This window comes from Nicotiana attenuata, unplaced genomic scaffold (assembly GCF_001879085.1).
Source record: "Nicotiana attenuata strain UT unplaced genomic scaffold, NIATTr2, whole genome shotgun sequence".
In the NCBI taxonomy this organism is placed as follows: Eukaryota; Viridiplantae; Streptophyta; class Magnoliopsida; order Solanales; family Solanaceae; genus Nicotiana; species Nicotiana attenuata.
This window is the reverse complement of record NW_017672211.1, coordinates 144,634-154,800: the sequence shown is the minus strand read 5'-3', so window position 1 is coordinate 154,800 and position 10,167 is coordinate 144,634. Positions and strand designations below refer to the sequence as shown.

General features: G+C 38.1%; 1 protein-coding gene across 2 annotated transcripts; it reads left to right on the top strand.

Annotated features, from left to right (window-relative positions):
• The first annotated feature begins 226 nt into the window (after positions 1 to 226).
• Positions 227 to 6,524, top strand: LOC109212340 (pentatricopeptide repeat-containing protein At3g60050-like). Of its 2 annotated transcripts, none has more exons than XM_019375973.1 (6): positions 227 to 459; positions 1,910 to 3,464; positions 3,705 to 3,808; positions 4,738 to 4,926; positions 5,372 to 5,521; positions 5,783 to 6,524. In XM_019375973.1, exon 2 carries the CDS (start codon positions 1,967 to 1,969, stop codon positions 3,458 to 3,460), a length of 1,494 nt encoding a protein of 497 aa, XP_019231518.1. In that variant the 5' UTR covers positions 227 to 459; positions 1,910 to 1,966; the 3' UTR covers positions 3,461 to 3,464; positions 3,705 to 3,808; positions 4,738 to 4,926; positions 5,372 to 5,521; positions 5,783 to 6,524. The 2 variants fall into 2 exon arrangements, with proteins under 2 accessions (XP_019231518.1, XP_019231517.1); XM_019375972.1 differs by having other exon boundaries at positions 5,369 to 5,521.
• The last annotated feature ends 3,643 nt before the right edge of the window (positions 6,525 to 10,167 follow it).

The following is a 10,167-nucleotide window of genomic DNA, read 5'->3' as shown; positions in this document are numbered from 1 at the left end:
AAAAGTACATTATAAGGAGAAAAAAAGAATAATCACATGTTGGCTCATGCTTAGCATGGGCATCACCTCGCCTAGTACGAAAATAAATGACAGCCAAAATACTCTCGAGTAATAATACAGAATTTACTAGGAGAGTAAGCTCAAGAATTTTTTAATAAAAAAAATCAAGAAAATAAAATTTAATTAAATACTTACCGGAAATGTATTAAATTAACGAAAACACCCCTAGCATTTAATAACACTTTGGTACCATCACTATACCCTTTGCTCCCTTCACTCTTCCCTCTGCGCAGCCTTAGGAGCCTCAACACCACAGCTACAGCTCCGCCAGCAAACCCAAATTACCAGGCTACTTCCACTTGTCCCCGCCGGCCGCTGATTCCGGCGCCGGTCGCCGCCGGTGGATTCTCCCTCGTTGTGTTCATGGCTCCCTCCTTACCAATCTGTTTCTCTCTGTCTGTAAGTTCTTTCCCTTGCTTTTCTACCTTTTTCGGCAGTCTTTTGAGTTATTTCAATTGTTGTAATCATTCGTTTGGTCTCGAGCTTATTCCGAGATCCGTATTTTTTTTTTCATTTGCACATTATCGTTGACATATGTTTATCTAGACTGTACAGATTTGTTATTGAGCTGGTAAAAGGGTAAATGTAGTAGCTTTAAGTATTTTGGGTTGTTGTGAGGGTGGCTGAACGGTTTCTAATACTTGTACGTTTCACATTGGTAGATTCTTAGGTAGGCTTGCTCAATTTGGTAAGGATAGAATACTTTCGAGACCTAGGTTCCATTCGCGCTGCCAACAGTCTCCGTTAGTTGGCAATTCTATGTCAATGTAAGTCCTCTTTGAGGACTGTGGCATTCTCTAGCCCTGGATTAGGTTACCTAATCGTTTCTCTATTAACAACAACAACTATGATTCAATCCCAATTAGTTGGGATCGGTTATATGGATCCTCATTAACCATTTCGCTTCCTATAGGTCTTTTTCATTCGAATACTTAATTAATTTCTTTAGGAAAAAATAAGGGTCCTCCACCATTAAGGATTCTTTAAATTTCATACTTATCCCAACTCTGTCAGATAATCCGTTACCAAAATAAGAATAGTCACGTCAAAAACCAGACCTAGTGTAAGTGTACCAATTGCGTTATGTAGCCCTGAGCTAGATGCGAAATATGTTTTGTGTGTTGCCTCGCTTAAGTGGCTTCAATGTAGACACCTATATGGATATTATGCGTGTGTATGTTCTTCACCAAGTTCGTTTGAATTCCAAGAGATTGTAGATCTTTCAAGAGTACTTTCCTGCATATGATTTTTGGTCTACCTTGTTCCCCTTAACACATTCAGTTATCAACTTATCATGTCGTTGTACCTGCATTCGGTGTCCGCGTAGGACATGATCAAACCATCTACGTTTACTATCGCATGCAGCTTTTTCTTTTCTTTTTAGTCGTCTATATGTGTGCACCTTATACCTGATGTGGTGATTACTTCTAACCTTGTATGAGTACGTAAAGGAAAAATATAATCTTTAGGTACAGCCACTAATGCTTATGCAATATCTTTTTCTAATAGGTAATTCATATGCTAATCTTAAAAAAGACCAATAGGAATTTGCTTTTCCTCAGAGAAGGATTGTTCTAATTGTGTTATGCATTGGTTATTGAATAATTAAACAATTTTTATATTAAGTATTAATGCAACATGAATTTGTTATTGTTCAACAAGCATTCACATAAACGTAAAATTAGTTCTTATAAATGATTTCTGAATTATTTATGCTTGTGAAATAATGGGATTGAAATACTTAGTGAAGAATTTGATTGAGTTATTAATTTTTGATGAAATCTATGAAGAGATTAAGTTTGATTTATCTTAATTGATGTCGTGCTTCTTTTTTCTTTCTTGTATGCAGAGAAAGTGATGGCTTGCTCACAATTGTTTCTTATTATCTTATATTCAAGGGACTAGCATGTATTCTGTAGCTCTTTTTGGTCAAAGAGTTATTCAGAGATTCTCTTATTTTAGCAGCTTTTCACGGTTTTTATGTAATCGGCAATTTGACACTGATGGCACTGGAAATGGGTTTGGAAAAATTGAAGATTACTTGAATGAGAGCTGGAAGAGTATGAACTCCGATAATAATATGAAAGATAAGCCTGATATACAGGAGTCACCTGACTTTATTGGAATCAATGGCTGCTATGAAGGCGATTTCCGACAAAATTTTAAAAGTCGGCACAACTTTATTGAGAAAGTGAGAAATGAGGCTTGTATGATTCTTGAAATTCTTCAACAAGATGGTCCAGGATTTGATGCAAAAGAAGCTTTAGATAATTCGCATATTACAGTTTCAAGCCTGCTTGTAAGAGAAGTTCTTCTAGGTATCTTGAAAACAATAAATTATGCGAATAAAAATAGGTGTGCGAAGCTGGGGTACAAGTTCTTTGTATGGTCTGGTCAACAAGAAAGTTACCGGCATACGGCAAATTCGTACCATCTGATAATGAAGATTTTTTCAGAGTCTGAGGAATTCAAGGCAATGTGGAGATTAGTGGATGAGATGATTGAGAAAGGATACCCTACGACTGCTAGGACATTTAATTTGTTGATATGTACTTGTGGAGAGGCAGGTTTGGCTAGAAAAGTAGTAGAGAGGTTTATTAAGTCAAAGACATTCAATTATAGACCATTCAAGCATTCATTTAATGCAATTTTACATTCCCTTCTGGGTGTAAATCAGTACAGGTTAATTGAGTGGGTGTATCAGCAAATGTTGGTTGAAGGTCATCTTCCTGATATTTTAACTTATAACATACTGCTATGCTCGAAATATAGGCTGGGAAAGCTGGATCAATTTCATAGATTGTTAGATGAAATGGGTCGGAATGGATTTTCACCCGATTTTCATACATTTAACATCCTGCTTCATGTTCTTGGTAAAGGAGACAAACCGCTAGCAGCACTCAACCTTCTAAACCACATGAAAGAAGTTGGTTGTGAACCAAGCATTCTCCATTTTACCACTTTGATAGATGGGCTAAGTCGGGCGGGTAATCTGGATGCATGCAAATACTTCTTTGAAGAGATGGTTAGGCAGGGTTGTGTGCCTGATGTTGTGTGTTACACTGTTATGATAACAGGATATGTTGTGGCTGGGGAACTTGATAAAGCACAGGAAATATTTAGTGACATGATCGTCAATGGGCAGTTGCCAAACGTGTTTACTTACAATGCCATGATTCGTGGGCTCTGTATGGCTGAGAAATTTGATGAGGCATGCATGATGGTGAAGGAAATGGAATCGAGGGGTTGTAATCCAAATTTTATGGTGTATAGTACTTTAGTCAGTTACTTGAAAAAAGCTGGAAAGCTGTCCGAAGCTCATGAAGTAATAAGACATATGGTGGAAAAAGGGCAGTATATCCATCTCGTTCCAAAGTTCAAAAGATATAGAAGATGTTAAAGAGGTAACCAATGCAAAACCAAGCTGGTTAGAATGAAAATCGAATTTTTCTATCAACTAATGTTTTGATTCTTCTTGGAGTTCTATAATGTATTTGATGGACTGTTTGGAATACAAAGTAACAAGGAAAATGAATTCTGTATGGGCTAAACTGCCTTTTATGTATAAGTGCTCTCAATATGATCCATTAGTTCTGTGTTTATGCCTCCATGTTCTGATATGAATTAGCTTTACAATAAACCAGGTAATATTGCCGCTGTTGGTGCTTGCAATTCGACTGGTGTCACGAGTTAGCAGGTTCATATCCCTCTACCATCTGCTGCAAAAGAGTAGGGGGCGAGGGAAAAGGTACCATATTTGTTTTATTTTTTATTTTTGGATCAGTAAGCAAATAGGGAAAAGATACCAGCTTTTTGAAGTTATCAGTTGTTGGCATTCCACTACCTGGTTTCTTTTTGGAAGTTTAATGGAACAAAATGCTTTGCTCACCTATGAGTATGAGGGCACTTGTTGAATTAACCAATCAAAATAGACGATCATCTTTTATTACTTTTTAAACCCTTTCTCAATTTGTTAATATCCTAGAATTCTCAATCCTTGGCTGAAGTATTACTTTACTGACCCCTTCCGATCCATCAGTAATACTAATGATCTCCATCTCATCACATGAATGTTACCTTACCCATTTTGAAAATATCTGTACTTGTTTAAATGTGTTAGTGGTTGTCTGCCTCTGATTAGTTTCCCTAGATATTCTTACAATAAAGTATGCTAAACTGTAATCTCAAAACATGTCACTGTTGTCTGTAGACATGGTTGCCAACTTGCCATTGAATGAGTTGATATGCCTTTTACATGAAATAGCTTTGTAATCTTTGATATTTCTAGCACATGGTTCCTTCGTTAACCTAGCAGTTTGGTTTTAATCTTTGTCTCCCAGAGTATGATTCCACCACCTTCTTAAGATTGAGGCAAGGAATTAAGACGAAGTGCGTTGAACAGTATCTTTTGGCCCTTTGTTAAGCAAGCATATTAGGCTTTGATTCTCTTATATATACAACTCTTCCACACTCCAAACAAGTTGTTATCGGATTCTTTCTCATATTTCCTGAATGTGATTGTAAAACTTATTCAGCCATTGTTTTTCTGTCATCTGCCACCCCTACAGTGCTCATCTTAATCTAGATAAAGGTTGCATGTTTCATATCTTTTCTCCCATTCTTTTGGTAGTGTGGAACTTAAACTGATAGAGATAACTAACCAACCCCGAAATACAGGCAACATGACACGGAATACTGCAATATGCATCTTTGAGGACATGATTCTAATTGAGTGGTGGTGTTTCTTCCGTGCTTTTGCTCGTAGAACCTGATGATGGTAGGGTTTTTTGGGTGAGACATGGCAATAAAATGGGTAGAACATAACCTGCAAGCCGATAATCGTTCAATAAGGACTCACTGGATAAGGTAAAACTTCACAGTATTAGGAAGTGTGTATCCTAGCCTGTTTGGCCAAGCTTCTTTTTGGCCAAAAGTGCTTTTTTTTTGCCAAAAGCACTTTTGGTCAAAAATTGAGGTGTTTGGCCAAGCTTTTGGAAGGAAAAAAGTGCTTTTGAGGAGAAGCAGAAAAAAGTAGCTTCTCTCCCAAAGCACTTTTTTGAGAAGCACTTTTGAGAAAAATACACTTAGAAGCAGTTTTTTAAAGCTTGGTCAAACCCTAATTGCTGCTCAGAAGTGCTTTTCAAACTAATTAGCAAACACAAACTGCTTCTCACCAAAAGTACTTTTGAGAAAAACACTTTTGAAAAAAAGCAGTTCTCAAAATAAGCTGATTTTTGCAGCTTGGCCAAACGGGCTATTAGTACTTAGTAATATTGGCACAAACTCACTTCCTTTTTTTAATATCCAGCAGCTGATTTTGACCTAAAGCAAAGAGAGCCAAGCCACAAGCAGTTAGATATAGCTCAGTCTTTGCCTTAAAGCCCAGGAATTCCAGCTTGCAAGCAGCCACTTCTGAACATCAAGAGCTTCGAGACTCCTGCCTGCTCATTCCAAAAACTAGGTATGCTCTCCTTGCCTGAACATATGATGATTGCAGCACTTAATACTATTCTCTTTGGTAGCCTGCTTTGAATTGTAAATCGAAAAGATAGATATGATGTGACTGTACTTCGGATGTTTCAGTGGTTTTCACGTTGTGATTGTTGTTAATGCCAGCAATCAATTCCTTTTATTGGTGTTAGGAATTGCTTCATAAGCTTGTAATGAGCATTCCATGGGTTTTAGTATTAGAATAGTTATTAAAGTAAATTGTATTTTGCAGATGAAGTGAAGTGCTCTGGATATGAGAAAACTTAAGCATTTAACCATGAGAGACCAGTGTTCAAATTCCAGCAGAGCCAAAAAACCGCTAGGTGACTGCTGCTCATCTATCTAAGCCTTGGTGAGCAAAGTTACTTGGTAGTGTACCGGTGGGTGGTAGTAGGTAGCCGGTGGAATACTCAGCTGTCGAGATACGCAAGCTGGCTTGAACACCACAATTATCAACATAAAGGGAAAAGAAGAGAAGAATTAAGCACTTGAAACACCAGAGGCCATAGAGAATTACAGTAGTAATTATGCTGATGAGAAGACTGACGAGAAAGATACTGTAATCAAGAGGTAAACTAGATGACGTTTCCTTGGCAACGACAATCTATTTTCTTCATCTAAGGGTAGGTCCTTAACGCGAGCTGTATAGTGTACTAATCCTTGATCACATCTGAGAATGTGTCAAGTGGACTGTTGTAGCCATGTCTTTGTATAGTGGTCGATTGGTTGAAGAATATGAACTAAGAAGGAAAGTATGAAAGAACGGAACATGGTAAGGCAAAATGTAGCAACTTCTTGTATCCTCTCCACTCTAACCAATTGACCTCGAAATTTTGTAGTGTAGGAAAATAATCTGGTAGCACTGTAGCTTAGTACATATATATGTAAGAAAGCTAGCATGTGCAGCCCCTGAAAAAACCTACTGTATTGTTTGGCTCTTCATGCAAAATGCTGAAAGTGGTCATTTTCTTCCATTCTTTTTCTTTTGCTACAAGCTGGATATATCTAGATGGTTGATTAAGCAGCTTTTTACTAACAGATTCCTTTGAAATATATAGGTTCAGAATTTAAAAACTAGAGGTACTGCACATGTTAATTTGACAGTTGCTTGATGGTAAAAAAGGTTTTCTTAAATCGCTTAAGTGACTTTCTAAAAAATATATAGTAGCTAGCTGAAACAAAAGTAGCTCATTGATTAACCAACTTTTACATGGATGTATGGTTTTATAGGTTCAATGATTAAAGGTAGAAGTTTTTACTGACTTGAAGCTGCTCAATGATTGAGCAGCTTCATTAAAACCTGCTTGCCTCTAATGGTTCTTGTATATTTCAAATAAAACTTGAATATCTGTGGGGGGCTTTCAATGGGGTTAACTGTATAAAATTTTGTTTAGCCTTGCAAAATTAATTTGAATTTTGCTCATATTTTATTTGACGGACACAAACTCTAGTTTGAGGAAAGATTGATTAAAGCTCAAATTATTGCCTGAAATAAAATGGGAGTGATAATTGCAAATTTTGGATAGAAACATAATTATTACAGCAAAAATAGAGTACCCTGTACTCCGTATCCACTATCAAATCAAATTAGAAATTAATTTCAAGACATTTTATTCTTAACAAGAAGATTGTGACGACCTAAAGGGTCATCACCTGTTTTCCTATTTATTCCGTGCTTTCGAGGCCTTGAAAACCTCATTTTTAGTCGCCTCGATTTGGGTGCGCAGTCCGGGCGCGTAGCCGGAAAGCTTAAATATGAAATTCTGTGAAAAATGCTAAATTTTGATGTTAAAATGAATAAATTTGACTTTGGTCAACATTTTGGGTAAACGGACCCGGACCCGTGATTTGACGGTCCCGGAGGTCCGTAGGAAAATATGGAACTCGGGCGTATGCCCGAAATCGAATTCCGGGGTCCCGAGCCCGAGAAATAAATTTTTATAAGAAATTGTTAAGAAAAATTGAAATGATATTTGATTAGAACGTGATGGTATCGGGCCCGTATTTTGGTTCCGGCACCCGGTACAGGTCTTATATATGCTTTAAGTCATTTCTGTGAAATTTGGTTGAAACGGACGTCGTTTGACGTGATTCGGACCTAAATTGAAAAATTTGATGTTTTATGAAGTTTGAAAGAATTCTTGGATTTTGAGGTTTGATTCGTTGTTATTGAGGTTATTTCGGCGATTTGATCGCACGGATAAGTTCGTATGATGTCATTGAATTAGTACGTATGTTTGGTTAGGAGCCCCGAGGACTCGGGTGAGTTTCGGATAGGCGTCGGAGTGTTTTTGGACTTAGAAAATCTGGTGTTTTTGCCAGTTGCTGGTGTCCAGGTTTTTGTTCTATGTGATCACATTGATTCTTCCGCGATCGCATAGAGTTAATTTGGTAGTCATCAATTTGTTCTATGCGATCGCATTGATTCTTCCGCGATCGCATAGAGTTAATTTTGGTAGTCATCAATTTGTTCTATGCGATCGCATCGATTCTTCCGCGATCGCATAGAGTTAATTTGGTAGTCATCAATTTGTTCTATGCGATCGCATAGAGTTAATTTTGGTAGTCATCAATTTGTTCTATGCGATCGCATCGATTCTTCCGCGATCGCATAGAGTTAATTTTGGTAATCATCAATTTGTTCTATGCGATCGCATTGATTCTTCCGCGATCGCATAGAGTAAAAATCCGCCCAGTTATTTAAGCTTAGAAACAGAATGCATTACGGGGAATTGGCCATTTTTCATAAACCTTTCCTTCTCCAAAGCCCTTAGGCGATTTTTGAAGCTCTTCTTCACCATAACCTCTTGGGTAAGTAATCTTTAACTTATTTTCTTCCATTTTCATCAACGTCTATTAGATTTCTAGGCTTAAAACATGGAATTAAAGGTAGAAAATTAGGGATTTGGGTAGAGTTAGGGCTTTTTGATTTTTCTTGATTTAGACCTCGTTTTGGGGTCGAATTTGAAAACAAATTATATATTGGGGCTCGTGGGTGAATGGGTGATTTGATTTTGGTCCGAACCTCGTGTTTTGACCAAGCGGGCCCGGGGTCGATTTTTGAGTTTTTGGGAAAAATGATGGAAAAGCTATAATTAGGCATTGGGTTCGAATTGTTTAGCATTATTTGATGTTATGAAGTCATTTGTGTATAGATACGATTGATTGGGAGCCGAATTCGAATGGGGTAAAGCTATAGTTGAGGCTTGAGTTGTGTTCAAGGCATCGAGGTAAGTGTTTGGTTTAACCCTAGCTTGAGGGATTACGAGTTGAGTCATAGTTGCTACTTGTTTTGTGTTGAGTACGACGTATGGGCATGGTGACGAGTATCCATGCGTCGGTGTCGAGCATGACCGTGAGTCTTAATTTGATAATTGTGTACCCTTGCTTGATCCTATGAAAGTTGTGACTGAATGTTGGTATTAGTTGTGCCAGGAAGAAGTTGAATAGGATTAGTTATAGCTGACTCTCCCTTGTCAGGATGTTTGACTTGTTGTTATTGTTCCCTTGTCGGGAAGAGTATTAATTTGATTGTTCCCTTGCCGGGAAGAGTATTAATTTGATTGTTCCCTTGCCGGGATTGTATTGGGTATTGTGTTGAAAGTAAATGGGAGCGGGTGGTACGCCTACCATAAGTGATACTGAAATGGGAGCGGGTGGTACGCCTACCACATGTGATAATGAGATGGGAGCGGTTGGTACGCCTACCACGAGTGATATTGGAATGGGAGCGGGTAGTACGCCTACCACGAGTGATATTGAAATGGGAGCGGGTGGTACGCTTACCGCGAGATATTGAGAAATGGGATCGGGTTGCACGCCTGCAACAAGATGAGTTGAATATGAAAGTTGCCTTATCATTTTATTTAATGCTAGAAGTTAAACTGTAGATGTAAGTGCTATTCTACCTGATATTTTATTTCTATCTGTTGCCCCTGAATCATGTTCCCTTCCCCAGCTTTAACTGTTATTTTCTTGCTACTTCTCCGTGGTACTTCTATATATATCTGCATAGGTTTATCTGGAGTCTGGTCCTAGCCTCGTCACTAGCTCGCCGGGGTTAGGCCAGACACTTACCAGCACATAGGGTCGGTTGTGCTGATACTACACTCTGTGCTATTTTGCACAGATCCAGGTTTCGGACAGCAGCAGCAGCAGTAGTGTGGGAGTAGGCCTTCAGTCCAGCGAGACCCGAGGTAGCCTTGCAGGCGTCCGCAGGCCCTGCGTCTTCTCTATCCTTTATTTTGTTTGTTATCTCATTGTATTCGGGATAAACAGTTTATGTTCTCTTTCAGACGTTTGTATTTAGTATTCTTAACAGTTCGTGAGTATTATGACACCAGTCTTGGGTAGAGGCTTATGTTGAATTTTCCGCATTCTATTCAGCTTTCTATAATTTAAGACTTCCGCTTATTATTTAATTTTGTTGCCTTTATATTATTGCCGATAATTGTAAAAAATGGGTTATGTTATTAATGAAAAAGTTATTAAATTTGGCTTGCTTAGCTCCCATTAGTAGGCGCCATCACAATTCTCGAAGGTGGGAAATTCGGATCGTAACAAAAATGGTATTCAAGAATTTATGAGGAAAAACGATAGCTGCCTAGACACGACAAA